The sequence below is a fragment of the Drosophila simulans genome, chromosome 2R (assembly GCF_016746395.2).
Source record: "Drosophila simulans strain w501 chromosome 2R, Prin_Dsim_3.1, whole genome shotgun sequence".
NCBI classification, from domain to species: domain Eukaryota; kingdom Metazoa; phylum Arthropoda; class Insecta; order Diptera; family Drosophilidae; genus Drosophila; species Drosophila simulans.
In genome coordinates this window covers 14,328,257-14,355,108 of record NC_052521.2, presented here as the reverse complement: position 1 = coordinate 14,355,108, position 26,852 = coordinate 14,328,257, and the positions used below count along the sequence as shown (strand labels likewise).

At 43.3% G+C, this 26,852-nt stretch overlaps 5 protein-coding genes across 10 annotated transcripts; 2 read left to right on the top strand and 3 right to left on the bottom strand.

Moving 5' to 3' along the window:
• Positions 1-457: 457 nt before the first annotated feature.
• LOC6734868 (kalirin) lies at positions 458-5,979 on the bottom strand. Of its 2 annotated transcripts, XM_002081833.4 has the most exons (7): positions 5,529-5,978; positions 4,731-4,862; positions 4,298-4,631; positions 1,413-1,499; positions 1,247-1,351; positions 1,059-1,190; positions 458-994 (listed from the first exon to the last, which is right to left on the bottom strand). In XM_002081833.4, exons 1-7 carry the CDS (start codon positions 5,810-5,812, stop codon positions 542-544), a joined length of 1,527 nt encoding a protein of 508 aa, XP_002081869.2. In that variant the 5' UTR covers positions 5,813-5,978; the 3' UTR covers positions 458-541. The 2 variants fall into 2 exon arrangements, with proteins under 2 accessions (XP_002081869.2, XP_016028130.1); XM_016168289.3 differs by lacking the exon at positions 4,731-4,862 and having other exon boundaries at positions 5,529-5,979.
• Positions 5,980-7,281: 1,302 nt separating this feature from the next.
• Positions 7,282-14,604, bottom strand: LOC6734867 (rho guanine nucleotide exchange factor 25). Of its 4 annotated transcripts, none has more exons than XM_039292275.2 (8): positions 14,521-14,604; positions 11,156-12,339; positions 9,124-9,222; positions 8,763-9,060; positions 8,617-8,703; positions 8,451-8,555; positions 8,255-8,389; positions 7,283-8,188 (listed from the first exon to the last, which is right to left on the bottom strand). In XM_039292275.2, exons 2-8 carry the CDS (start codon positions 11,977-11,979, stop codon positions 7,685-7,687), a joined length of 2,052 nt encoding a protein of 683 aa, XP_039148209.1. In that variant the 5' UTR covers positions 11,980-12,339; positions 14,521-14,604; the 3' UTR covers positions 7,283-7,684. The 4 variants fall into 4 exon arrangements, with proteins under 4 accessions (XP_016028128.1, XP_039148209.1, XP_016028129.1 ...); XM_016168288.3 differs by having other exon boundaries at positions 14,394-14,576; XM_044922668.1 differs by lacking the exons at positions 11,156-12,339; positions 14,521-14,604 and adding an exon at positions 10,623-10,772 and having other exon boundaries at positions 7,286-8,188.
• A 2,640-nt stretch (positions 14,605-17,244) lies between these two features.
• On the top strand, positions 17,245-21,239 carry LOC6734866 (glutathione S-transferase S1). 2 transcript variants are annotated; one of them, XM_016181746.3, is made up of 5 exons: positions 17,245-17,457; positions 19,596-19,891; positions 19,960-20,127; positions 20,198-20,340; positions 20,428-21,239. In XM_016181746.3, the coding sequence occupies exons 2-5, from the start codon at positions 19,621-19,623 to the stop codon at positions 20,593-20,595; spliced, it is 750 nt and encodes a 249-aa protein (XP_016028127.1). In that variant the 5' UTR covers positions 17,245-17,457; positions 19,596-19,620; the 3' UTR covers positions 20,596-21,239. The 2 variants fall into 2 exon arrangements, with proteins under 2 accessions (XP_016028127.1, XP_016028126.1); XM_016181745.3 differs by lacking the exon at positions 17,245-17,457 and adding an exon at positions 17,715-17,881.
• A 302-nt stretch (positions 21,240-21,541) lies between these two features.
• Positions 21,542-22,649, bottom strand: LOC6734865 (enoyl-CoA hydratase domain-containing protein 3, mitochondrial). Its single transcript, XM_002081830.4, has 2 exons — positions 22,123-22,649; positions 21,542-22,065 (listed from the first exon to the last, which is right to left on the bottom strand). Exons 1-2 carry the CDS (start codon positions 22,599-22,601, stop codon positions 21,687-21,689), a joined length of 858 nt encoding a protein of 285 aa, XP_002081866.2. The 5' UTR covers positions 22,602-22,649; the 3' UTR covers positions 21,542-21,686.
• Positions 22,650-22,666: 17 nt separating this feature from the next.
• LOC6734864 (sphingosine-1-phosphate lyase) lies at positions 22,667-26,141 on the top strand. The gene is made up of 6 exons (XM_016181747.3): positions 22,667-22,804; positions 23,090-23,254; positions 24,184-24,845; positions 24,901-25,349; positions 25,409-25,555; positions 25,615-26,141. The coding sequence occupies exons 2-6, from the start codon at positions 23,101-23,103 to the stop codon at positions 25,838-25,840; spliced, it is 1,638 nt and encodes a 545-aa protein (XP_016028125.1). The 5' UTR covers positions 22,667-22,804; positions 23,090-23,100; the 3' UTR covers positions 25,841-26,141.
• The last annotated feature ends 711 nt before the right edge of the window (positions 26,142-26,852 follow it).

Genomic DNA, 26,852 nt, shown 5'->3' with positions numbered 1-26,852 from the left:
GTTTTGGCTAAAAATGAATATGTTAAATCGGATTTTAAATCTTGCTTCGACCTTTTGCCTGCTGATGCCAAACAAACTAGGTTTTAACACACTCCCAGAAGCCATCAGCATCTTGAGCAGTTCATATTCACATCCTTGGATGCGGTTCATTAGATTTCCGTACGCCGTGACTTGGCTTCTTTTTGGGTGGCTTCCTGCATTGGGCCGTCATAAATTCTAAATAAAAAGATTTGTCATAAATTTTTCGGTGGCTGTCACACACACACTGCACGGGAATTGGGATTGCCTTGTGTGTGCCGGCCAAAGGAGATGAAGAGCTATTTACATTTTGCAGCAAGGACAACGACAAGACGGGATTTGGCCACTGCAAAGGCAATTTATCATGAAAATTTGTCAGGCGACTGCAGCAAGCTTATTTTACGCTTGGACAAACAGCGAGGACGACACAGAACAGGACTACGAAATAACTTAGCTTTATTCTTAGATATCTACGATCTAGATGGGCATGTGGACATGGTTGTTGCATTGAGGTGGGAACTATCTACAAGTACTGCCAGATCAGCCAGATGGCCAGCACCACGCCGAGGACCAGGTCCATGGGCAGGCTAAAGGTGTTCCGCCTGGCGTGCTCGTTGCGCGCGATCTCGATGATCTTGTGGGTGGCCTGGAGCCATTGCTTTACCACCGACGACTCCGCAGCCGTAAAGGAGTACTCTTCCCGCTTGGAGCCGACACTGGATCCGCCCTCCTCCTGTTTCACCAACAGGTTAATGATCTTATTGGCATTGGACGAGACCGAGTCCAGCGGCCTCTGCAGCTCAACGAGCTCCCAGTTGTAGTGCTGCCGGTAGGCCAACCGCTTCTTTCGCACCTCCGTGCACACCAGACAGCGGTCGAACAGGAACACCTTGGAGCGGTACTTTTTCCGGGTGGGAAAGTGCTGGGCGTCGAACTCCGTCGCACGGCGGAAGTTTCCCAGCTGCAGGAGGTCCAACTGCGGAATGTGAGAGACTAGAATTAGTAGCCAGTTTCAGATCTTTTAGACACTCTTGACCCACCTCGTTGAGCTCCTCGATGTTGGGTATCTCCTCGGCCTGATTGACCACATCCAGAGCGCGTCGCATGCGCGTCTCCAGTTTGCAAACTGCAGTTAGCACTGGCTTGCAACTAATTCCACTTTTGTAGAATTCCTGAAAGGGTTAAGATTAGTTAGCAATGACAAGCTGTGCGAAATCTAGTTACTTACCGATATGAACTGCTGCAGGAGCAATGGATATCTGGTCAGTCTTTGGATGGGCTGAACTAGGAAGCTGTCGATGCCCAGCTTGTCTTTTATTTGGGTTTGATATGTCTAAAAGGATTTAGAATATTAAAATTTTAGATATGGGATAGCGTTTGATTGGGTAACTCACCTGCAACCACAGTCGATTATCCTGTCGCAGTTGCATTGAAGACTTCTTGCCCATGGTGAAGCTCACATAGCAGTAGAAGCTATTTTTCTGTAAGTTAATAAACAGCAAACCATATCATAACCCATCTTAACCTCGTCGAAACTGGGAAAACCTTTGTGTCTGGGCCATGTGCCTAGTCTCGCACTTGGCACATCGTTTGATATATACATATGTGTATATTGTGCTATATACACACACATGCCAGTTTGCCTGTTGGCAAAATCATAATTTCTTAAGCATTTAAGTCACGTAACTCCGGACTTGTAGAGCGGGCCAAGTGGAGAAGCCTTGGCAAAGCCAGATCGAAAATTTGGAATTCCTGTCGCTATCTGTGGCCAATGCCAATGCAAATGTTTTCCCAAAAAAAAAAAACTAGTGCAAACTGCAAAGAAAATTGCCTGTCTAACGATTTCCTTTCCATTTTAATTTCATTAGCTCCGCCCGACTGCGGCATCAGAATCAGAGCTCGAAGTTCTGCATTTAGATGATATGATAATCATCTCTCTGCGGACTTATCCATAATATTTCCCTTTCCATCCGGGGGGCTCTGGGTCTTGCATGTCTAATGCGATTTAGCCGGACAAATGACTGCCTTAAACAATTGTCGCCTCGTCTGTCGGGCGAAAGGTGACAATATATACATACATATACATTTTTGCATATTGCGAATTTGTCTTTGGTGGGCGTGAATTTTATTAGCATGAAATTGCTAGCTACAGTACATTCCTCCTAATTTAGTAATTTGGACTGTCTAAAGAAAAATGTAGGTGCATTTTATATAGCTAACACGATGTGGTATAAATCAAGACTAGATGTCAGCTATGGTCAACCGTTTTTAGTGCTCATCAAATGGTGAGCGATGTAACAACAGATATAATATATAACAATAATAGCATAAATCTGTTTTCTTCATGTTGTTCAATGAGTTTGCAAGCAAGAAATTAGTTTTTGAAGTATTTTTATTGTTCTTTTAACACGCAGCTGTATAAATAGAATTAATAGCTACAGCGGCTTCCCCATCAATATAATCTTCGTTTGTTTATTTCGCAGCAAACATCTAAAACAATTTGGATCGCCAAATCGATTGCATCAATCTGAGAATTCCCCAACCCCTTTCCTTCAACCACTCAAAAACATCCATCCGAATGTGGTAAAACTTTTAATTGATTTTGCGCTGGTGGCTGATTCGATTTGATGGTGAGAAGTCTGATCGACACGCTTGTCACTTCATGTTTTTGGCCATTTAAAGCCGATTAATAAATGAAGGCGACTCTATTTATGGACACTTCTGTCTTTCGAGACCAAAAACTGATTCCAAATCTCCGGCTGGCCAAGATCTAGCATTCATCAATTCTAGGCCTCTCCAGCTGCCACATCAATTGGTGTTCGAACTAATCGATTTGGCAATTGCTTGTGAAAAGCCTCATTAATTTGCAAATGACGACGAGTCAAGAGGAAATTCATAGCACAAGTTTATATTTATCAACGTTTTGGCTTCGCCTCTTTTGTTTATGCAGCATGCTGCCAAATTTTTAGAAAATATGTATAAACAAATCTTGAGCAGTTTTATGATATATTTAGCAAAATATTCGCTTGGCTCTGGTATTGTGAGTCAGAAATGTTTGTTTTGGTTTGGCCAAAATAAAAAAAAAAGAATGCAAAGTGGTTGTGGGTAAAAGGAACAAAAAGAGTGCAAACAAGAGCATAAATCACATCCCAGGGGCTTAGCATGTCTGTCGAACATTAAGTTCTTAAGATGCCAAATCCTCGGGGTGCTCGACAAGAATGTTACCTGCTTTTGGAGCAGTTCATAAGCTTACTGTACTCCTGGCTCAATTTATATTCGGGATTTCTGGGAACTCGGGTATGACATAAGAGAATTGCGACCGAACAAGAATTCCACCACAATGCCTCCGACAATTTCCATTTCAATTTAAATTGATCATTTGCGTTGTCAACACTCAGCTCAACATGGCCACATGGCCGATCTCTGTAGTGGCCCGAAAAATCATTCCGAAATGAGTACTTTTAACGAGATGATTTGGGGATTTCTATAGCTATATCTGAATATGCTGAAACGCCAAGCCCCGGACAGCAATTGTCGACTCTCCTCGCCGAGAACCGATGACGTCAGCTGCCGGCAAATGGAACCCCAGCCCAGAAAAAATAAAAATACAATATAGAGTCTGTTTGCCCTAACAATTTTCAACTGATTTTCGTAACTAAGTGTGAGCTTTTGTGGCTGTGTGTTGGTTTTTTTCGTATTTTATTACGGCGTTCTGCTGATTACTTCAATCTTATCAGGGGACTTCGCTAAGCCAGCCCATTCGTCATTCTGCAAGTGATCTGGGATATACATTTGTTTTTTGTGAAAATCGTTAATTAATTTTGCACGACACACGCACTGGCATATGAATGAACTTGTCGCGAGGTGTGAGTAGAAATATATTACTAAAAATTAAGTAATAATCATCAATTGAGATTCTCGCACAGTTTGCATAACCCACATTGACTTCATTTGCATTAAGACACGAATCACTCGGCGTTCAAATAATAAAAATAATAAAAAAAAAGCTTAACAAAGCAAAAGATAATAAAGAAACGAGACACGAATCGCAGGTGTCAAGTCCGGGCGAAAAAAATGTATAAAAAAAGACTTATCCACTTCATTATGTGTAAATATTTGAGGTTGAAATTAGGCACCCCAAGTGCCTACGGAAGACAAAAGAATTTTGATAGATGAGATGTCGGAACCTGTCTAACGGCTACTTGGCTCAACGACACGACTTTGGCTAATGGACCCATCCCACTCAGCATCCCCTCCACAAACATACCCCTTAGCTCACCTCGAAATGAGCAGCAAACTCATCGAATAGACCTTTGAGATCCCGCTGATTGCGCAACATGAGCGGCAGTATCTCCTTCTCATGCAGCTCCAGAATCTCCTCAACGTTTCCCAGCAGCATCTTCTGCTTCGTCTCGCCACTCAGGGCTTCTGGCAGATCCTCGACATCCTTCAGCTGGCCATAGTTCAGCATACCCTTCTTCAGATTGTTCACATAGTTCACCTCCGTCTGGATGAGCTCGTCGATTATGAAGCTGATCTTCTTGGAGGCATAGATCTCGGTTTGATCGCAGGGAAACAGATTCTCCAGGGACAACGTGTCCTCATCCTCGTGGCTGGACAAAGTGGAGGTGGGTGGTCATTACTTAGTTTACCAAATCAATTACCAATAAACGGATATCTAGGATGGCTATGACTTTCTTAGCTGTACTTACTACTCATCGCCCAGAGTCTCGAAACTGAGCGTGTGCGATGGAAAGGAGTGGAAGCCATTGGGTGCTCGGTATGTTGGGGATGAGTTCGCTGCGGTTGTTGCACAGGTGTTGATGGAACTCAATGAGATGCCGCTGGAAACAGAACAGTAACGAAAACACAAGAACAGCAAGCCGTGAATGAGGAACATTTAAAAATGAGGTGTGTATATAATAGAGAAATGTGTACAACATTATTTATATTCCTAAACACGTAATACAACTTTAAAACCTCCAGAAACTTTAAGCCACAAATGCATTAGCTAAATAGTAATACTCTATATGCATAATGATATAAGTTATCATCTTCATTGCAAAAAAAATGCAGCTAGTTTATAGAACAAGATTAGGAAAAATACTTTTTGCCATTTATCGCTTTAGTGTTCCACTTCCTCTGTAAAATTTCTCATTACTGAAATTTCTTTTAATAACTTCCTTCCTGCGCTAAAAACCAAAACCTTAATAATAAAAACACTCTGCTTATCTGAAATCAGTCGCGGGAATTAACTTTTAACATATTTATCACGCATGTCATGAACTCAGCCACTCCCGACAGCAATTACCGTGGAAAGGCTTAAAAATAACCGGGGCGTATACGTTATCTTATCACGTATACGCACAGTAAGTGGTGTAAAACAAGCCAAAGGTCGTACATTCAATAGTGGACAATAAATTCGATGAAAAAACAGCAAACAGCTGTCAGATGGAGGAACACGTTCAAACAAAACATTAGGTTAGATAAACCGGGGGTTTTATCCCTACCTATCGCTGTCCAGCAGACTTATTTGCTTCTCCAACTTGCCGTTGCCCGTTGCCTGGGATTTCGGTGGAGTGGTTGCGATGGGTGAACTGGGTGACTGGGACTCAAGTAACGGGCATTCTTTCGCTGGGGCCCTGTCCACCACATCGATCGATTTGCCATTATCGGCATTATCGTCGAGTATATGCAAGTAAACGTTAAGAATTTGCACTAGGAATATCACAAGAAATGTGAGCACCACCGAAACCACATCGAACAAATTTAAGGTGAACAATGCTAACTCCATAATGGTTGATTTCGTTTTTTTTCACCGTTTTCTATAGACCAAACCACCGCCGAATTCGACGCATATCGATGGCAAAACGTGTACTATATATGGGCACTAACAGTATTACGATACCGATCCGCAGCGAAACAAACGCGAAACTCGACTGAGCTAAAATTCAGCTGAGTATTTGCTAAGACTGAAAAAGCTTTAGCTTCAAAAGCTTTTAGTGATCGTTCTCTTTTCTTTTTGTGCCGAATTCTCTTCAATATAAAAAGCTAAATCTGACCACGCGTCGAGCATTTTGTTTGTAAACATGGAAAACAATTTGAAACTGTGAAAACCATTTCGATGTCTGGCATTGGAATAGAATTCAACAAAGTCCGTAACACTTTTGCTTTCATCGTGGCAATAATTCCGTTGATTCGTTTATGATTTCATATTTGCATATCAATTAGGCCACGAAGGCTTTGGCTAATGGCCGGGCAATAACTGTTATTATGGCCACTACCTATAATCAGCGGTTTCGATATCGCCTTGAACTTTTGGGTGCATTGAAACTGGTTACCTTTTGTTTTGTTTTATCGGATTTCGACACTCTGCGAATGGAGTTATAAATCAGAAATCGAATAGTTATTCGGCAGAACGTAAATCATTTTCCTACCCATTAAACGTTTAAGAGTGCAAATAGTGATGATCTCATACAGATCATCGGAAAACCGATAATTGTCATTTGCATTTGTGAATTTCACCAGTTAAATTGTTCACATTTTATTGTTTATACAACTGTTTTTTTGTTGCTGGACAGTCTGTATCAAAAGAATTCCCTGATGAGGCAACAAAAAACAATGAGAATTATAAATAAACAGCGAGCACTTCTGGGCGCGATTGATGAGCTGCAAGTGGAATGATGAGCATGGGGATCTGATCGGGGGACATAGCAGGCAATTATTGTTTGCCTATATTTATTTATATGCGCCATTTGTTTATTTTTATACATTTTCTTAGTGATGTCACAGGCGGGCGCAAGTGCCACTCAGAAACAAGTTGTTTCGCTGTTTTGAGTATTGCGTGTCGTATCATTAACAATATTAAGAGTGATGAGGTGGTTTGCATGAATTGTATGGATCGTTGGGTGGCTGCAGATCGTAGATCTCGGGGAGCTGGGGGCAGCGAATCCGTAACAGCTGCCCCACGTCTGCTTCTCATGACAACGCCGATGGCGTGCGACCTTTCCATGATAGATTCATTTGTTTTGACGTCTGTGAAGCGTGTGATTTCGCTGGCGGAAAGTGGAAGGAAGTGACGGTTATTCCTAAAATATGGTACACAAATATTTCCTTAATTAAGAGCAGTGGGAAATCGTGATAAAAATAATAACCGAATCATTGGCTTCATTGTAGTGCATGTGTGTTGCTTTTTAATGTGCTGTTCAATTATTTAAGTATCTAAGAAATTTAAAAAGATACCAACGCTTGTATGAACTTTCCATTTTATTTTAACCTTTTATTTTTTTAACCATATTTACGAATAACAAAAATAGCTTATACAGCTAGGCACAAGTAAACGTTCAACGCGTTGCGCTTTTTGACAACAATAATACAGGAATATATACAACTTAATTAACAAGTTACACTTATAATTCAATATTTGGTTACTTAGCATTCAAAGCGAAAGGCGTTCGACTCCCGATCTCCTTGTGCCACAAACAATGAGCAGGAATTTGAAACAATTTCGAATATTGACTTGGCTTGGCCCAGTGGCCCTCGACAATTGGACGCCACAGGCAGCTCCAGATGGAATGGGACTGGCTTCCTTATACATCGATCCGGAACTGCCGATTTTCATTAGCCGGACAAGGATCCTCTCCATGCCTGATGTTTGTTCCATTCCTTACGAGGCCGCATACCAAGTGGTCCTATTGCTGATCGTGTCCTCGTCAGCCTTTGGCATTATCCAGATGTTGCCGATTCCACTATCTGAGCTGAAGCGATTGGAGTCGCGGTACAGCGAAAAACTGGGTGCCTTGCGATGCAGGTGGTCATTCTCTCGAGAGTAGCGCTCCTGCAGCTTCTGGCGCTCCTCGTTGGCATAGTTATTGATCATATCCCGGATCAAGTCCAGCCAGATAGCAATCTGTACAGGATCTGCGGTGAATTCGCATTCCTGCTGCTTTCTGCGCTCATAGTACAGCGTGAAGGATTTGGTCTTAGCCGAGATGCCAATGTGCTCGCAGGGATAACGACCATGGAAGAGCAGGTTCTTGCCCTTGATCTCCGTGTAGATGATGCACTTGTCGAAAATAAAGACCTTTGAGCGATAGCTGCGCTTCAGCTTGTGATCGAGCACCTGGAACTCGTTCACCTTCCGGAATTTGCCCTGATAGTAGACGTTGAACTGTGAGTGGAGTGGGATAGTTAGAATAGTTGGATGAGGTAAGCCCTATAAGTAATCTCTATCTACCTCATGACAATCCACAATGTCGTTGATGATCTCCGATTCATTGGTGGTTGTCAGCAGGGCACGCAGGCGCTTCTCCAGGCGACAACAGGACTCGATTAGTGGCTTCATCACTATGTCACGGTTCTTGAAGAAGGTCTATGAACAGTTGGGAATCAGGTTAGTTAACTATTGAAATCTTCCATTTAGAATTACTCACATTAATGAACTGCGTGAGCAGCAAAGGATAACGAGCCATGCGCTGAATAGGTTGGACCAGGAAGCTATTTATGCCCAGCTTGTCATCGCGTTCCAGGCGGATACTCTGAAAAGTTAAATATATATATTAAAGAAAAGTACTTTGAAATTGACTAGACTTGACTTACAGTAAAGTAATTCTTGTAGAGATCGCACAGCTTGAGGGATTTCTGCTTGTTCATGGTGAAGATAACGTATCCATAAAAGCAGTTATGCTAAGGATCAATCAATAAGGTCAGTATAATGTATTATGGTATATATTAAGACAACTCACATCTAGGAATTGCAGGAACTCATCGAACAATCGCTTCAGATCGCGTCTGTTGCGCTGCAGCATGGGTAGGAACTCATCGCGATGGAACTCGGCGATCTGCTCGATGTTTCCAAACAGATCGTACTTCTTTCCCCGCAGACCCAGGGGAAGATCCTTGCGCTGGAAGATGTTGCCATAGTTCTCGATGCCCATGAACAGGTTGTTCACGTACGCCTCCTCCGTCTTGATCAGCTCCTCGAGAATGGGATGCACGCACTTGTCGCTCTTATCGCGCAGTTCGATCTCAACCTCCTCCTCCCTGGAAAAAATTTAAATTATGATTACATAAATAAAATAAATAATAAACGAAGTTAATACTCACTCATCTTTGGGTTGGTAGACCGAGTGAAACTTGCCCACCAAATGCTCGTTGGTGGTCCCAATGATTTCAGTCTTTCGCCTCGGCGTGGAGCGATAGTTTCTGGAGAGGAAGACAGATTGTAAGTCCCGGTTAAATAAAACTCTTGCTATCTACAGCTTAATGAAAATAACCGCCCAGACAATGGCAAAAACAAGTGCAGCAGTGATAACTGTTTAGATAAACCCCCCGGGAGCAGGAGACATTGGGTGAGTCAGCAGTAGGAGCTCTTGTGATAAGACCAGTGGCAACCTTTAGGCAACTGAAAACTGGCCTAGATAATGTCAGAGCACACATGCTTGCCCAGCCAGTGAGTCACGGAATTCCATTTTCGGGTAGATCGGGGGAAAGACGACCGTCGTCTTGAGGTTCTTTAGTGGGGCCACCAAAGATCATCATGGATTCTTCAAGCGATTTGGCCGTCCAGGTGACTACCATAAGAATGAAATCCATTTGCGAGATAATGAACCAGGAGATCATTATCAGAAGACCCATGGACAGTGCGGTCACAATGAAACCGGTTATCTGGAAAAGGACTTTGCAAAGTTGGCAGTTAGTCCGTGCGACCTGGATGGTCAATGGTACGAACCCCGGCAAGGCAACCATCCATATCCTCAATACTTAGGTCTTCCCTCGACATTCGCCAGTGGAAGGAGGAGCTGCCTGAGGGACCGGATTCCACATCCTTTTCCGCCTCCGACCTGCTCTCCCTGAGAACTTCGATCGTGTCGTAGTCTACATGTCTTGGCGCCCCTCTTCTTCCATACTTATTATCTTCTTTTTCCAGATCATCAGAATATGAGGACAAACTATCACGATCTAAGGAACGTGTTCGCAATGATCTCACTTCTCTACGAGAGGATCGCGAACTGGAGGGCAGTTCAGTGCTGGCTGATCTCACGGAAGGCTGGGATCTGGGTGCACTCTTCACACTGTCGGCATCCGTTTGATTTTCAAATCCTTTCACGCGTTTCCTTGCCGGCACTGCGGGTGGAACCCTCTTCTTTCTTTTACGCGGCGGAAGCGGATCATCGCGAGTGTCTGTGCTCACGGAGACTCCAGCGGGCGCTGTATACACTATGGCGCGTTGCTCGCGCTCCTGGAGAGCCTCCTCGGAGATTTGACGCTTGAGCCCGGCATCCGATTTGGAACTGGTACTATCCTCGTCCTTCTTGGGCTCATCCATGATCGAGGTGGAACTGCTTCAAGGTGACCGGCTCCCAGGGAATCATTTTACGATTTTTGTCATTTTTGTCATTCTCAAAACTAGAATAGTCTACGAAATGCCTGCTCTGCTTGGCAGCTGGCTATGCTCCGTTTTAGTGTTTTTTTTTTTTTATTTTGGCAGTTTCACTGACGAACCGGTTGACGAAATGTACTCCAAAATTCAATTAACACTTTGCCAATCAAGTTTTGGCGGTGCGATTGCTGTGAAAAGCTTACTTTTTTATGGGCAAACTCACATAATTTGATTTCCACACCGAAAAGGAAGCTGAACGACCGCGAAGTTTAAGTTAGTCAAAAGTGGAGGAAGGCCAACTCAGTTGGAGCTGATTTCTAGTTCTATGCGTATCCTGCCGTAAAACTAACGTAAAATTTATAACGACTAGGTAATAATTCATATCACCTATCAATAGATGAAAGATAAAACTTGCTTTTATAGCTCGCTTACTTAGGGAAAACAACTTAAGGGGAAAGGCTACAAAACTATTTGAGTTAAAACTGTTTTGTTTATTGTTCACCATTAATCTAGCTAAACAAACAAGAGTTGCTTGAAAGTGTTATTGCTTTTACTTTCAAATTCTAATTTATAGTTGTGCCACATAAAACATTTAAGCCAGCTCCCCTTTTTGAGAACTTTTTTTCCATAACGCACCCTTTTCCATTAGAAATAAATAAGCGAAATAACACAGCTGCACCCGTTAGTTTTTCCGCAATCTAAAGTTTTCATAAATCCACCCGCACTGATAAGTCTTATCGTTATCTAATTATTTACCTGGGGAAATCGTTGCGCATTTTTAGCGGCAATGTGAGCGCTTCCTTGGACTGATCTGCGCTAATGGATCGCTGCACCTGCTGCTGGTTGACCTTTGAATCCGCGACCTCCTCCTCACTGGGAACGACCTCCGAGGTGGTATCCACAACCAGGTATTCCTCAGCGGCGGCATGCGAATCCGTTTCAAAGTCGGATATCTGATCCACCTCGTCCTCGGATCGCACCTCGTGAATGCCAGCTTGGAAACTGGGTATGGAGCTGCTGCGACTGCTGCCCCTGCTGCCCAGCCCCGGGAGGCGTATGCGACGCGGGGGCGTGGCAGGTGGCGTGCGGTGATCCTCGGATTGATCCTCGAACGAGGGATGACGACGGTTCTCCAGCAATTTAAGGCTGTGCCTCTCCTGCTTAATGAAGCAAATGTTCGTTCGAAAAGCTTCGAAGCGATGCACCTTCTGCCGGACATCTAGCAGTGCGGGATCTGGTGTTTGGGGCGACATTGGTGACTCCGGTGTGGACGCCGTTCCCAGTCCACCGACGCTCTCCGCCTCGTGCATCTTGAGCAGCGAGCGTTGACGAAAGACACTATCCGTATCGGAATTCACGGAGTACGAGAGCTGGATCGAGCTGGAGCTGCTGCTCACCGAACTGACTGGGCGTGCGACGTCGTTGGACTCCAGATTGCTACTGACGAGCGTGCTGTTATGCCGCTCCTGCTCCGCCGCCTGTTGGCTGATCCGGCGGCGCGAGTTGCGCTTGTTGAAGTTGCGGTTGCTGAGATTGCGCTCCCGGCGAAAGGGCAGCGGACTGAGATCTTCGTCCGCCATTTTTGAGGGGGTGCTCTTCCGATAAACCTTATCTATAAACCTATCTTGGGGCTCTCCTTTTGGGGGCTCTCTTTCTCTATGTCTTAGGGTCTTCACTGTGACATTGTCGCCGAGCGAGTTTGGGTTCTCAGTTCTCCCCCGCCGCTCCAGTTGAATTAATTGTTTACGACCAGCTATTTACTTTTGGTTTTTGTCAGCACCAAGTGTATATAATGTTTATCTTATACGTATATTCAATTTGTTGGTTTTAACCTTTTTTTTTGGCGTTGAAACACGTATTCGTATCTTTCTGTTTGTGTTGGCGTCAAGTGTTGCGCTTTTTTTGCCTGACTTCTGATACTTTTTCGTCACTTTATTGCGCTGCGAAACAGAAATTTATAATTAAAGCGATTTATCGTCAAAGCCTTATAAATAGCGAGTGTACAACTAATTAGACATGTAGGGGAATAAATGTTGACGTATTGCGAATGCAAATTTGAACAAGGGACTTAATCATTAACGGACTAGGAAATCCGGAAAGCAACCTTGAGCGCACAGCTAGCATGGGAAGCAATTACAAATAAAATAGGTCATTAAATTCAGTGAGAAGTTAGCGCAACATCTTAACTTTTGATAAAACTGTCAAGAACTAAAAATCATTATCTATCACTTACAACTCAAAATGTTTGATCAAAAACAATAGTTGTGATTGACACTTCATTTCTTTTGTAGCTCAACATTTTGTATTTTAATTGAAATGTCTGCATAGATAAGAGGGTCAAATATTTGCATAGAATTTAACTAAGAGATACAAAAGATTTATTTTTGTGACAAATGACGTCAAGTTGTCGGAGGTTCGTGACAGAAAGAGAGAGGCGCTCAAGTGGGAAAGGGAGGCATTCTGTGTATAGTTAATTATGTGTGACGTTTGGTTTGCTGTTTCTGCTGCTTTTTATTTGAGCAAAAAAAAATCATAAAAAAACAAGTACAAAGCACTCGAAACCGCAAATGAGGCACGACAAAAAGCAAATGAAGAGTGAACGGCTTGATAGAGGAGGAAGTACGAGGTTCCCCCGAACAAAAGAAAGTAGAAAAAGTCGCACAAATGCAGCACTTCGATTCCGGTATAGCTCCTCATTTGAATGTCTCCATTTCAACAGAACTATCTATCTACGTTGCTCAATAGCCACACACGTATAAAAAGTACTGCAAATATCTGAGAACAATTTGAACACACAAATAATAAAGTTATCAAATACTTCTGTTGAGCTAGATCTCATTGCATTCACGCTTGTTATCAAACGAAGGCCAGAAATCACAAAATAGCACATGTATGTCCCAGTTAGATTAATGGTATAACTTTCGCAGATATACTCCCAACTTTATATCTAATCGTGGCTTCCACATTTGTGTGTTTTATTGCTGCAATCGCAAGTGCAGTTCCACTGACGGGGTTTTGCCCTAAACTACAAAAAGTACCCGTGTTATCTAAAAATGATTCACTGTATGCCTTTTGGCATTATTTTGGTAGTTGTATAGGTACCGATAACGGATTAATTTGCTTATAACTTCGAGTGTCTTGGGGGGATTTTTCAATCGTTATTAATAGACCGCAAACTGGTTATAGCCGCCTAATTGGGCATTTAGCATCGTCACATGCAAGTTCTATTGTGTTTGACTTTGGCTACCCTTTAACCCGAGTGCAACAAAGGGTATATTGCTTTGGTGCTACTCTTATACAACAATCTTTACTTGGAGGTGTATATAATATTTTTTACAGTTAGGGGATCAACACTTTTTGCCGTAACAACAATCGGAAAGTATTCGGTCGATCAATTTCTGATTCACTCTGTTATCTTCACCCATTCCGCCGCTTATCACCATTTATTATATTTGAATGGGTTTTAAAGCCACTTCTCACATTTATAAAGTATGGCAATCATAAACAGGTACATTTACACACAGCTACATTAAACTATTTCAGTCAAATCGCAGCTATGGGCTAAACAAAAGATACGTGGATACCTTGAATTGGATAATACGAATTTCGCCCATCAGCAAAGTCAGCTAACAAAATAGAGTTTATGTGTTTAGTCAGTCGATTACAAAGATAAAGGCACACAGAATATAGGGGCTTTAATGGCTTAAAGTGGGGAAAACCGCTCATTACCGACACGAGTCGGTACGAGTTTGAAGCAGAACAGCTTTAGAGCCAGCACTGATTATTCGGCCGAAAAGTGACAATTTTTTCGTGTATTTACTCAATTAAAATGGGAGTTTGATTTTCAGGTTTTGCACAGTTCATAATTTGTGGGCACGTGTTAATGAGACAGTTTTTGTAAGCGCATGCAGACGTTTCGTGTGGTTCGCCTTTTTTGAATTTGGATTTCTTCACTAGCTGCCATTCGAGTTCACTTGCCAATTTCGGCACTTACATTGTTCGCTATTTATCGGTCTTTTGCCTCGCTTTAAGGTCACATCTCACGCTGCGTATACGCAATGTGGGCTTCAAGCGATCGCAAAACTAGAGAACATTCACCGACTCGCGCAACGTTCGCTCACCTGCGCATTTGAATTCGCACTGAAGGTGGAATTCGCAGTGCAGCAAGTGCGAGAATTATCGCCTCTCCCGATCTCTCCGTTTTTCTCTCTCTTTCCATATAGCCCCCGTCTATGTCTTTTCCCGCTCCCGCTCCCGCCGTCTGGTTTTAACTGTTCGCCCGCCGAGTGTTAGTTATAAGTTTTTTATGCGCTCGCTTTTTTATTATTTAGATTGCTCTCGCGGGCTTGGCGGTTCCGTTCTGTGTCGCATTTTCCACAGCAAATTATTGTCATAATTCCGCCGCTCTTTCTTCGTGCTGCTTGCTTTTTTATTTTTACTTATTTCTGGAGTGCAATTGCAGGCGGCATAAATTCTTAATTAGTGCAGGCCACACAGTAAATAATTTTATTTAATTGCAGCCATAGCTATAGCCATAAAAAAGTAAACTACTTACATTCCATAAACGTTAAAATCATACATCTATGCACTTTATGCTATTTTATAGCATGCTGTTAGAACATAAGATTTATAATTCATAATAAATTTTGTTTTAGATAAAACCATTAGCTTTAAATGTAAAATTTCTGCCAGTGCATAAAACTTAGTGGTCTTCGCCAAGAGAGAAACGAAAAAGAATGCGGAGAAAATTGGCGCACAACCAGGCAGTCTGGAAAACCGACTTCAAAAACAATAACGAATCGAAAATTTCCCTGACTAGCGAGCAGTGTGTCAAATAAAACTTCGGACTTTTTGAAACCCAGTTGTAGTTTTTCATGGTGAGTCCGCTGTGATTTGTCATATAATCTCCACCTGTTTCACTCGATTATGCACTCGTCAGCGTGTTTGAAATGTCTGTCTTATCGTGAACGATTGTCATATCTTATCAATCGAGGTCTGGGCGCAATCGAAACCGCCAACGCAAAACGAAAAGCTGAATACGCGCCGTCGCATTAAAGGCCACAAATCGGTCATTTTCTGTGGATTTTGGCGTAATTCTACGAGAATTCTGGGCCCGATTTCGTGGGGGGGTTTTGCTGTTTTCTTACCTGTGCACCGATTTGCTTATCTTTGCACATTTTCGAACGTACGCCGCCCAGCCAACACAAAACACACAAATAGTGCCCGAATCGCGTGGAATGCTTCTCTTCCAGCTGTGGGAGTCCCATGGTTGCGAAAAGCTGGTGAATTCGATTGCGTTTTATGGTAGTTATTTGGGTAGAGCCAAAGATTGTGTGGGTACAAGCTGAAAATTGTGGGAGTCCCATCTTTTCTCAGTAAATAACACTTTTAATCAAGTTTTTTGAGCAATTCAATATTATAGTAGATTAGTCAAGTGCTAGGTAAACTGTAAAGTCATTATTAGCTAATGATAAGATATGAGTTCAGACTATTTTACTAAGTGTAAGTGACCTTGTAACTTAATTTATGGCAATTAATAAAGTTTAATCGAATAACAAATCATATATTCGCGCCAGTATTCAAAATTCAAATTTACCACACTTTTGTAAACCGAATTCGCCGCAATTCGAGCCCCTGGCAGTTAGCCAAGCACACAACCTGAACTAGTGCGGCTTCTAACCAACTTGTTCATTATCAAGTACCGCAACCATACATAGAGTTGCCAGAATGTTAATTTCGAACATGTTCGTTACAAGTTGAATTTGTCATTCAAATGTTTGAATTTTGAAATGCAATTTTCGCCATCAGCAAATATGCCTAAATAAACAGTTTTGTATATGATAATTTGACTAGTTTAACCAATATTCATAAATGCAATTAAAAAAGACATGAAATACCCCCGTTAAGCTATCCATAAAAAAATGTGCAACTTATTTTAAATGGTTAAATAATTTTAATTTGACATAATTCACAAGCGTTATACATTTTTTGCCATAGACAACCCTTTGAAGTAAACCTGATGCTTCCCACATAAACATCTTGGATGCACTCGAATTTCGTCGCCTGGCACCGCCAGTCTGGATCGAGCCAAGCAAAGTCCAGAGCACCGCGATTGAGTATTGGGCGTTTCAAATTTCCTGACTGATTTCCCACAATCAGTTAATGCTAACCGAAGTAATTATGTGGCGATAATTTCTGAGAATGTGGGAGTATGACTTAAAGATACGATAAACTTACTTAATGCCAATAGGAGTAAAATAAAGAGTTAATAATTAGTTTTAGGTACGCATAAGATGTTTTTGCTTCGTCTCTCAAAATCTGCTTTATTTAGTTTTCCGTCTTTAAACTATCTTTTAAGTGGGCAGTAAACAAGCTTCATCCACTAAAAGCACAAACAAATATTTACTGCCTTTTTTTGCTACTATAATTGGTTTATTGCTGAACTGAGAACCTCTCCCAAAGAGATCTATTTAAATGCAGACTGAGAGATTTTAAGAACAGAGAGCTGCATTTTGTGTATGAAAGCTAATTTCCAAATTAGGAAGCCGAAGCCTGCTGGAATATTGCATTCCATTTAAGAAAAGAGGGTAGGAAGAAGAAGAACTGGAAACGTGGTTAAATATGTTAACTAATTCATTAACTGCGTTTCCTTTTCAACGCCCACTGGAACTAGAATCAGAGAGCGAGAGAGAGAGAGCGAGAGCGAGAGTGAGAGTCAAACTTAAAATTACAACGCTACCTCTGTCCAGTTAACCGGCCGGCTTACACACACAGTCAAGCGCCACTAGCTTGGAAGAGAGTGTTCGCTTGGGGAGAGCGGCAAGCGTATATAAGCAGCGTCGCCGGCGGAAGAAAGTCAGTTGCAGTGCAGTCGTCGTGACGATCGGTTCAGTGAAAGCTTCCCAGTGGCTGGAGAGAGTGAGAGTAGAGAGTAACGGAAAGTGAGTGCAAATCCGAACCGAACGCCTTTCCTTCGCCCACGATTCAAGTGAACGCTTATTGGCGAATTGAAGACCCGAGAGCCCCAGTGCCCAGCTGATTTAGTATTCTTTGTTGAGGTAAGCCAAGGAATCCCTGGAACCACCTCATTTCGTAGCACCTTTGTGATGTAATTACGCACCAAGATTTACCCTTGCCAAAAAGTGGAAAACGTTTTTGCGAACTTCGATGCCGAATGGTGTTCGTCTCGAATCGGTTCTAAAATTACACACAATGGTTTTTTGGCTTCGATTGATTTGATTTGATTTTTGGGTCAATCGATTCGAAATCGAAAAGTTTTGAACTCGTTTCGCAGAATCGCAGTTCGCGCGGATCTCTCGCCTCGCTCGCAAGCAAATATGTGAAGGACAACGACGTTAACCGATCAACTAGAAGCCCTCTTCTTCTGCCTCTTCAGAACCGATCAGATCGGAATAGAAATATAGAAACGACAATAGCACCTCCGTCGACTGTGGAGTGCGTGAACGTATTTCGAAGCGTGAGGTACTCGAACCGGAACCAACTTAAGTGCAGTGCATATTCGGGATCTTATCCAAACGCAGGCTTACATAACCCCTATTAATACCTTTTCGAAAAAGAATAATTGAAATCGAAAACAAAATTATTTAGCAACAAACAATCAGTTATATTTTTGAACTGATATGCCTCGAGGCTAGGGGTCCCAGACTTTCGAATTCTAGTGATAACCCCCCCGATCGGCGAGTTCATCTGGAAATGTTGCCCATATGGCCGTGTGCACGTGAATCCCTTCAGTGCCCATTGACGCATTTTGTGTGCCTCCACTGGGTCCTTGACCCGCTGTGATCCCTGCCCTTTCCCATGGATTGGATAATCTTGGTGTCATTATCTTTCCTAACCTTTTCCCACGATTAAAGTGAAACCATTTGCCACGATTTTAGTGCCGTAGTGCCAGATCAAAGAGCCAAAATAGATCAGAGAATCGAAATTTAATTAAATCATGACACCGAAACACCGAGACAGACCAAATTAAATTCAATTGAAGCTGTCATGGCAACAAGTGCCAGCAAGAAAAAGGGAGAGCACTACGGCGAAACCAGAAGATAACGCCGAAAAGTCGAATCGATTGTTGCAATTTGAGACTCTCCGAAAGCGAAAATTGCAGCGGAAGAGGCGGCCAATCGGCCATTACTGAACGGGGATGGGGTTGGGGAGGGGATCCGAAGTCTTGGTGACTGACTGGGCGCCCTGCCAAAATGATGGCAAAGGCAGAGACACCATGATTTCTCAGCCAAATCGAACGAAAACGGGTTTACGCTCTACATGGACCCCATTGCACACTGAATCGTTTATCCAGCGAGGCAAAAAGTGCCGACGACAATGGAAACAGGGGCGTAGTATCCGTACCTCCTCCGTCCTACGATTCTTCCAGCAGCGCCAACGCCCCGAAAGATATTGATTCCGACTTTTGCGCGATTCAGCGAAAAACATAAGGGGACCGAAAGTGGGCAGCCGGGCGGAGGAGTGGTGTCTGTTTCTTTGATATGCGTGGGTGTGTTGTCTGTGCGCCAATCGATGCACTTCCGGTGGGTTCTATGGAGGTTACACTCTTGCATTTCAGTATATATCTACCATATATATATTGCAGTTTTATGCTAATTATATTTTCTGTCAACTTTTGCCTTGACTCCGCTTGATTTATTGCATTGTTCTTGCCTCATAAGGCATGCAAACAAACATGGCTTTAAAACTAGAGCAAAATAAGCTAGTAGCTTACCCCCAACGGTTTTTATATCATTTGTTTACGCCACTTAAGAATAATCCTAGTCTTTTGGGCACACTTTATCGTGGATCTTAAAAGTTATACGACACCGTAATATATCCTTATCACTCACGCATGTTCTGGCCCACTTCAGCTAGAAACGTTTGGCGCGTTCGCCTTATCATAAAAACCAGGCTATCGACTGATTAACTGGGTTTAATCAGCCAGCAAACGTAAACAAAAACTACGAAAGTTCTGGAAAACTAACCAAAGCAATTTCAAAATGGCGTGAAATGGCTAGCACTGCCAATTATCGAAGTTTTTAACATATGTATATCTATTCTGATAGCCAAGAAAACATAACGGTTACCAACTTTCTATATACGTAGCAATTTATTATTGATGAATAACAAATTATCGATAGTACTTCACCGATAAGATTCTGTTAACACACATTACACATTACATTTCTTTCAGGGAATTGCATTGAGAAAGCGCAGAGATGGCCGATGAAGCACAAGCACCACCAGCTGAGGGAGCACCACCAGCCGAGGGAGAGGCGGCACCACCCGCCGAGGGAGCCGAGGGTGCCGTCGAGGGCGGAGAGCCCGCTCCACCGGCAGAGCCCGCCGAGCCCATCAAGCACAGCTACACGCTCTTCTACTTCAACGTGAAGGCGTTGGCCGAGCCCCTGCGCTACCTGTTCGCCTACGGCAACCAGGAGTACGAGGATGTGCGCGTCACCCGCGACGAGTGGCCAGCCCTGAAGCCCAGTGAGTGCCATAGTCCATCATTAAGTGGTCAGTGGACTAACCATGATCTACTCTATTTTATCCAATAGCCATGCCCATGGGACAGATGCCCGTGCTGGAGGTGGACGGCAAGCGTGTGCACCAGAGCATTTCGATGGCTCGATTCCTGGCCAAGACTGTCGGCCTGTGCGGCGCCACTCCGTGGGAGGATCTGCAGATCGACATTGTCGTTGACACCATCAATGACTTCCGTCTAAGTAGCGAACAATGTGTGCCTCAGTTTCATGTTCAGTGTCCTTGATTAACTCTGGAATTTTTAATGTATAGAAATTGCAGTCGTCTCGTACGAGCCGGAGGACGAGATTAAGGAGAAGAAGTTGGTCACCCTGAATGCGGAGGTCATTCCATTCTACCTGGAGAAGCTCGAGCAGACCGTCAAGGACAACGATGGTCACCTGGCTCTGGGCAAGGTGCGTGCTCAAATGAGAACTTGAAACCATACACTCCTTAATTTGGAATGAACAATACTAAAAACCATCGATTCCTTTCACCCACAGCTGACCTGGGCCGACGTCTACTTCGCAGGCATCACCGACTACATGAACTACATGGTCAAGCGCGATCTGCTGGAACCCTACCCAGCTCTGCGCGGAGTCGTGGATGCCGTCAACGCTTTGGAACCGATCAAGGCCTGGATCGAGAAGCGCCCCGTCACCGAGGTCTAAGTTCACCGAACAGGACTTGGGAGGAGGGAAAGCATTGCACAACCACTCAGACACAACCGCACCGCAGAAATGCACACCACCCACATCTCTACACATTTTGTTCCTTTTTGCGGAGGATCCGAGAGGACGGCGGATTTTCGCACGGGGTCATAAACGCATAGGAGTTTAGCACGTATCACTATGGATAAATCGTATTTGTTCTTAATTTCTTGGTTATAATTCTCTTTGCATGGCGCTATATACATATTTCTATTGGGGTCCGGCAGCGGATCGCCGTTCGTTAGCTTCTTCTGAAATGATGAAAGATAATACTTATTGCACAGTTTATAATATTTTGGCTTACTTTTAGAACATACATTTAGCGCACCTATGCAGACATTTGCTGTACCTATATATATATATATACATAAATACAAAAGCTACGAGTGGTTCATCTTACAGGCGTATTCTGTTGCAATTTATTCAATGCGGAGGGCTCAATAAATATTTAAAACAACATCAGCTAAGGCTGAGCAACAATTACAAATTCTTATTTTGTTTTTTATACAACACGCCATCGCGGCCCCAGGAATTTTCTTCGTCTCATCCAGTTCCCTTTTAAGTAGCCATTAAAAAAAGACTCACATCAATAGAACCGGTTTCTCTAAAAAAAAAAAACAAAAAACTCTTACTGCCAAATTTCAAATGCACATAATCACATTATTATATACATATTATTTATTCAAATTTGTAATTGTATTTTTTAAATATTTTCACAAAACACTTTTTAATAAACGTAACACCTAAAAAGGAATGAGCACTTTTTGAAAGCACGACAAATCGTTTTATTTCATTGTTCTTAAATGTATTGGAATATATATATAATGTTTATATACATAATCTATTACTTCTTTGTTGATGCATTTCCCAAACCGACCCGACAGGCATAAATAAAAAATGCATGGAGTCGTATTCAACATTGTTTTATAAACATTTAAAGAAATAACATTTCAAATTAACATTTTTTTAAGTCACTTTGGACAATTCAAGCTTAAAAGTATAAATGCACAATTGGTCAGTTTTGATTCATCATTTCACATTGCAGGTTGCGGTTACTGGTGCTTCCAGTTGGGTGGACGCTTCTCGAAGAAGCTAGAAATGCCCTCTTTGGTGTCGCCCAGCTGGAAATTTTCGCACATCTTTTCTTGCGCAGCCGAAAAGGCTTCCGCTTGGGACATGGCCAGTTGCTTGTAGTAGAACTCCTTTCCCAGAGAGATGACGGCACGACTTTTTGCCTTGATGGCATTGGTGATTTCCTCGATCTCCTTATCTAGTTCCTCCGGAACAACAGCTTTGGTGACCATTCCCGATATGTAGGCTTCTTCACCAGTAACGGGAAGACCGGTCATTAGCATATAGGCGGACTTTGGACGCGACATAATGCGGGCAACCGCGACGCCGGGTGTGGAGCAAAAAACTCCAACGCCAGCCCTAAAAGTACAATTTATATCATGATTAACTGGTTGCATAGAGGGCTTCAATCCTTACCCAGGAGTAGAGAACTTGCTGTTCTTGGTGCAGACTACCATGTCACATGACACCACCAGTTGACAGCCTGCAGCAGCCGCATAGCCATTGACTTTTCCTAGTACGGGCACCGGCAGTCTTTGTATGTCGTTTATAACATCGGTTAGCTTCTGGAACACACAAGCCTGTATCTTGGGGTCATTGTGCAACTCCTTGAGATTATGCCCTGCCGACCAGATCTTTCCTTGGGCTGTAAGGACCACGCATCTTAGATCCAAATTGTCCTTATCTTTTATCAGGGCGTCCTGAAGGGCACACATCATGTCCAGTGATAGGGAATTCAGAGTTTTTGGATGATTCAACGTTATCTCTCGCACTCCGTTCTGCTCCTTGACCAGGACCAAATCACTGGGTCCATTGCTGGCAAAACGAATGACCTGTGGCACGCAACCTGTTGCACATTTCGATATTTTCAAAGAGTTGTTTAAAATACGCAACATTTTTATTTTGATTTGGCAGCAAGTGTTGGTAAATTCGCCGCCTAAACAGCTGGCCATCTATCGAAACAGCTGCAAGTCGATAGCAATGCGCAACAGTTGGCAAACGGTCACTCTAAGCCGCAATGAGTTTGTACGATTAAAAGTTTATGTCTATTCGCGTTTTTCAAAGCTTTCCCGATTCCCGTAGCTGTCCCACTGTACAGGTGAGTAACCGCTCAGGTGCGTCAACAACCGCTGCCGTTCTTTGTGCATCAGCTGAGCGGTCAGACAGAACAACAACAAAGCCAGAAGCTCGCGCGCCAGCCTATGTACTTAGTAAATCTATGTGACTACTACAAAAGCAGAACTTTATCAGCCACCAAAGCCATTTGTTATTTGTCGCCCCACATTCGCGGCCCCGCCAATCAGTTAACAAATCGAACCACGCGAGTGCGGATCCCCCGACTGAGCTCCACTAAAGCGTACACCATTCCATTACCACATTCCAGCTTGCCACACGATGCGTCCGTTCTCCGGCAGCGATTGCCTTAAGCCCGTCACCGAGGGCATCAACCGGGCCTTCGGCGCCAAGGAGCCCTGGCAGGTGGCCACCATCACGGCCACCACGGTCCTGGGAGGCGTCTGGCTCTGGACTGTAATCTGCCAGGATGAAAGTGAGTTGGTGGTATCTGTGTGAGATTAGTTCTAAACAACAACCCCTTTGTTGGATTTTCTTCTTGGACAGTTTTTATGTAATCTGCCAAAGAAGATGACAGATCTTGGACTCAAATGGAAGTTCGACTTATATAGAACATAGTGCCAAGTCATAACAGTCAGCCGATTTCATTTATTTCGTGGTTACAGGGCAGGGCACGTCAATTACCTAAATCCATCAAACTATCTTATCTGATGGGTGCGTTTCTTATAAACACAGCTAGGCTTCTTTTAAAGAGATTTCACCTTAGTTTAACAAATTTTATAAAATTGTATTAAAATAGGCACGCTTTACAGTGTACTTTGTGCCCATAGCTTATATAACCCATGCACTCGTCGGGTGCCCTCCACGAACTTCTACACTTAATCTAGCCACCGATTACGATAGATTAGAGTTTAAATGTTTGTTAAAGCGTGTAGCAACTTAAAATCAATCAAATATGCAAAGTTCAACAGCGCGAAGGAAATTGATAAGATTGAGATATCCTGCCCTTGCTAGCACATAGTAATAGTTTAGGGGCTTAGTACCAAAACTAAGGAGATTAGGTAGTTTCCCCGATATCATGACTAATGCTTTAAAATAGGAATGATGAAAAATAATGTTGCTAGCATAGCTTCTCCATGAAGTGCCATAAAGCCTGTCCAAAGTTTCGTCCACAGCAAGGCATGCCATGTCCGATAAGATCGAGCGGGTATCATACACACTTCGTTTATCAGGCTGCAATTTACTTGAATAATGATTCTTTGTTTTGGGTCTGTTAACCTCATAAATATAAAGCTTTCAACGACTTCAGTCTGATGAAAACAAAGGACAGTGAAAGGTTTATCTATAGTAATATAATAATATAATAATACGTACAGTTATTATTTCTTAATTTTCTCTCTCTAGATCTCTACATCCGTGGCAAGCGTCAGTTCTTTAAGTTTGCCAAGAAGATTCCAGCTGTGCGTCGTCAGGTGGAGACTGAATTGGCCAAGGCCAAAAACGACTTCGAGACCGAAATCAAGAAGAGCAACGCCCATCTTACCTACTCGGAAACTCTGCCCGAGAAGGGACTCAGCAAGGAGGAGATCCTCCGACTGGTGGATGAGCACCTGAAGACCGGTCACTACAACTGGCGTGATGGTCGTGTTTCTGGCGCAGTCTACGGCTACAAGCCCGATCTGGTGGAGCTCGTCACTGAAGTGTACGGCAAGGCCTCCTACACCAATCCCTTGCACGCAGATCTTTTCCCGGGAGTTTGCAAAATGGAGGCGGAGGTAGTGCGCATGGCATGCAACCTGTTCCATGGAAACTCAGCCAGCTGTGGAACCATGACCACCGGCGGTACCGAATCTATTGTAATGGCCATGAAGGCGTACAGGGATTACGCTAGAGAGCACAAGGGAATCACCAGGCCGAACATCGTGGTGCCTAAGACGGTCCACGCGGCCTTCGACAAGGGCGGTCAGTACTTTAATATCCACGTGCGATCCGTGGATGTAGATCCGGAGACCTACGAAGTGGACATTAAGAAGTTCAAACGTGCCATTAATAGGAACACGATTCTGGTATGGGTTTACATACCAAAATGTATTCTAAAACTAATCTTTAAACTTCTATCAGCTGGTTGGGTCTGCTCCGAACTTCCCCTATGGAACCATCGATGACATCGAAGCTATCGCCGCTCTGGGCGTTAAGTACGACATTCCCGTGCACGTGGACGCCTGTCTGGGCAGCTTTGTAGTGGCCTTGGTCCGCAACGCCGGCTACAAGCTGCGTCCCTTCGACTTTGAGGTCAAGGGAGTGACCAGTATCTCCGCTGATACCCACAAGTATGGATTCGCACCAAAGGGATCGTCGGTGATCCTTTACTCCGACAAGAAGTACAAGGACCATCAATTCACTGTGACTACTGACTGGCCCGGCGGTGTGTATGGTTCCCCCACAGTCAACGGCTCCCGTGCAGGTGGTATTATCGCCGCCTGCTGGGCTACCATGATGAGCTTTGGCTATGATGGTTATCTGGAGGCCACTAAGCGCATTGTGGATACGGCGCGCTATATCGAGAGGGGGTAAGTTTGTATCCAAGTTCGTTGTGACTTTAAATTTAATTTTAAATCTATATTTCCAGCGTCCGCGACATCGATGGCATCTTTATCTTTGGCAAGCCAGCTACTTCAGTGATTGCCCTGGGCTCCAATGTGTTTGACATTTTCCGGCTATCGGACTCGCTGTGCAAACTGGGCTGGAACCTGAATGCCCTGCAGTTTCCATCTGGGTAGGTGACTCAACTTTTAAATTAGCGGAACCATTCTAATAAGTGAAATTCTCTCTAAGTATCCACCTGTGCGTGACGGACATGCACACACAGCCCGGAGTCGCGGATAAATTCATTGCCGATGTGCGCAGCTGCACGGCGGAGATCATGAAGGATCCCGGCCAGCCCGTGGTTGGAAAGATGGCTCTCTACGGCATGGCCCAGAGCATACCCGACCGTTCGGTGATCGGAGAAGTGACTCGTCTATTCCTGCACTCCATGTACTACACTCCCAGCCAGAAATAGACACCTGGAGCAATCCCCGTTCTCCTCGCCCACCCCACGGAGCTAATGCATTTCCTATGCTGTATTTAAACCACCAAAACACCCCGTCGTTAAACCTTCCTCAAGCAATTTATATTAGGCTGCAATTAGTGCTGTAATCGAGGGTACAAAACGTCGTTCTACGCGAAAATCTATCTATCTATGTTCATCCCATTTGTCAACATTCGTCGCTCTAAGAGCCATGTTATTAAAGTGTTTTTCTGTGTAACTTGCTAGTGAAATAATAATATAATATTAATCAATTTTTGTGTACTAAAGTAAAGTCTGCTTTTGATAATGGTAGGGAGCTCATTAATCTTTAAACTTTCATTTTCTCTGTTTAATAGAATCAAAACATATAAATTTAGTTTAATTGGATTGTGGCCCCACAAATTTTTAGCGCGGATCTATTTGTTACCATTTAATTTATATTTGTTAACATTGTTTACCCCTTCAGCAATTAACAATAATTGCTGCTGCGTGGGTATATGCAATCCGGTCCGATCTGATCTGGCTTGGTGTTTCTATTTCTTTTCGAACATTTTGCCACGCGTCGGCGTTTTTTAATTTAGTTGATCTTGGATGCCCAGCTGACACGCCCATTTCCTCTTTTGTAATTTATGGAAGTCTCGAATGGCGTGCACAAAAATTATTTCAAATACATTTCTATGGCGGAAACATTTATTTCCAAAGGCAAGAGCACATTTTAACAAGGCACACGCTCGTTGTCATTTTTCAAAGAAAAAATAAATATAAATAGCCAAAGCGAAGCAACAAGTGTCGCACAAAGGTGACGATCGATTGGTGGCATCAATTTCCAAACCTGTCATCCTAACACCTAACGCGCCCACGCAACTCCTGACTTCCTGCCCCTGTCCACCAGAAATCCGGGTGAACTAACAACTCCAGAAAGCCGGCAGCCCAGAAAAATTCGGCTCAAACCGGGTTGCCAAAAAAGTATGCATGAAATAAATTCACTTTTTTCCCCACTGCC

Excerpts from the sequence above, each read along its gene's own strand:
- LOC6734866 (XM_016181746.3), top strand. The coding sequence starts at position 19,621 with ATGGCCGATGAAGCACAAGCACCACCAGCTGAGGGAGCACCACCAGCC. Across the intron at positions 19,892-19,959 it reads GTGGCCAGCCCTGAAGCCCA|CCATGCCCATGGGACAGATG; the intron begins GTGAGTGCCATA and ends TTTATCCAATAG. Across the intron at positions 20,128-20,197 it reads CATCAATGACTTCCGTCTAA|AAATTGCAGTCGTCTCGTAC; the intron begins GTAGCGAACAAT and ends TTTAATGTATAG.
- LOC6734864 (XM_016181747.3), top strand. The coding sequence starts at position 23,101 with ATGCGTCCGTTCTCCGGCAGCGATTGCCTTAAGCCCGTCACCGAGGGC. Across the intron at positions 24,846-24,900 it reads TTAATAGGAACACGATTCTG|CTGGTTGGGTCTGCTCCGAA; the intron begins GTATGGGTTTAC and ends AACTTCTATCAG. Across the intron at positions 25,350-25,408 it reads GCGCGCTATATCGAGAGGGG|CGTCCGCGACATCGATGGCA; the intron begins GTAAGTTTGTAT and ends CTATATTTCCAG.
- LOC6734868 (XM_002081833.4), bottom strand. The coding sequence starts at position 5,812 with ATGGAGTTAGCATTGTTCACCTTAAATTTGTTCGATGTGGTTTCGGTG. Across the intron at positions 1,352-1,412 it reads ATAATCGACTGTGGTTGCAG|ACATATCAAACCCAAATAAA; the intron begins GTGAGTTACCCA and ends AAATCCTTTTAG. Across the intron at positions 1,191-1,246 it reads TCCTGCAGCAGTTCATATCG|GAATTCTACAAAAGTGGAAT; the intron begins GTAAGTAACTAG and ends TAACCCTTTCAG.
- LOC6734867 (XM_039292275.2), bottom strand. The coding sequence starts at position 11,979 with ATGGCGGACGAAGATCTCAGTCCGCTGCCCTTTCGCCGGGAGCGCAAT. Across the intron at positions 9,061-9,123 it reads GTCTACCAACCCAAAGATGA|GGAGGAGGAGGTTGAGATCG; the intron begins GTGAGTATTAAC and ends AATTTTTTCCAG. Across the intron at positions 8,390-8,450 it reads TGCTCACGCAGTTCATTAAT|ACCTTCTTCAAGAACCGTGA; the intron begins GTGAGTAATTCT and ends AACTGTTCATAG.
- LOC6734865 (XM_002081830.4), bottom strand. The coding sequence starts at position 22,601 with ATGTTGCGTATTTTAAACAACTCTTTGAAAATATCGAAATGTGCAACA. Across the intron at positions 22,066-22,122 it reads AGCAAGTTCTCTACTCCTGG|GGCTGGCGTTGGAGTTTTTT; the intron begins GTAAGGATTGAA and ends TTGTACTTTTAG.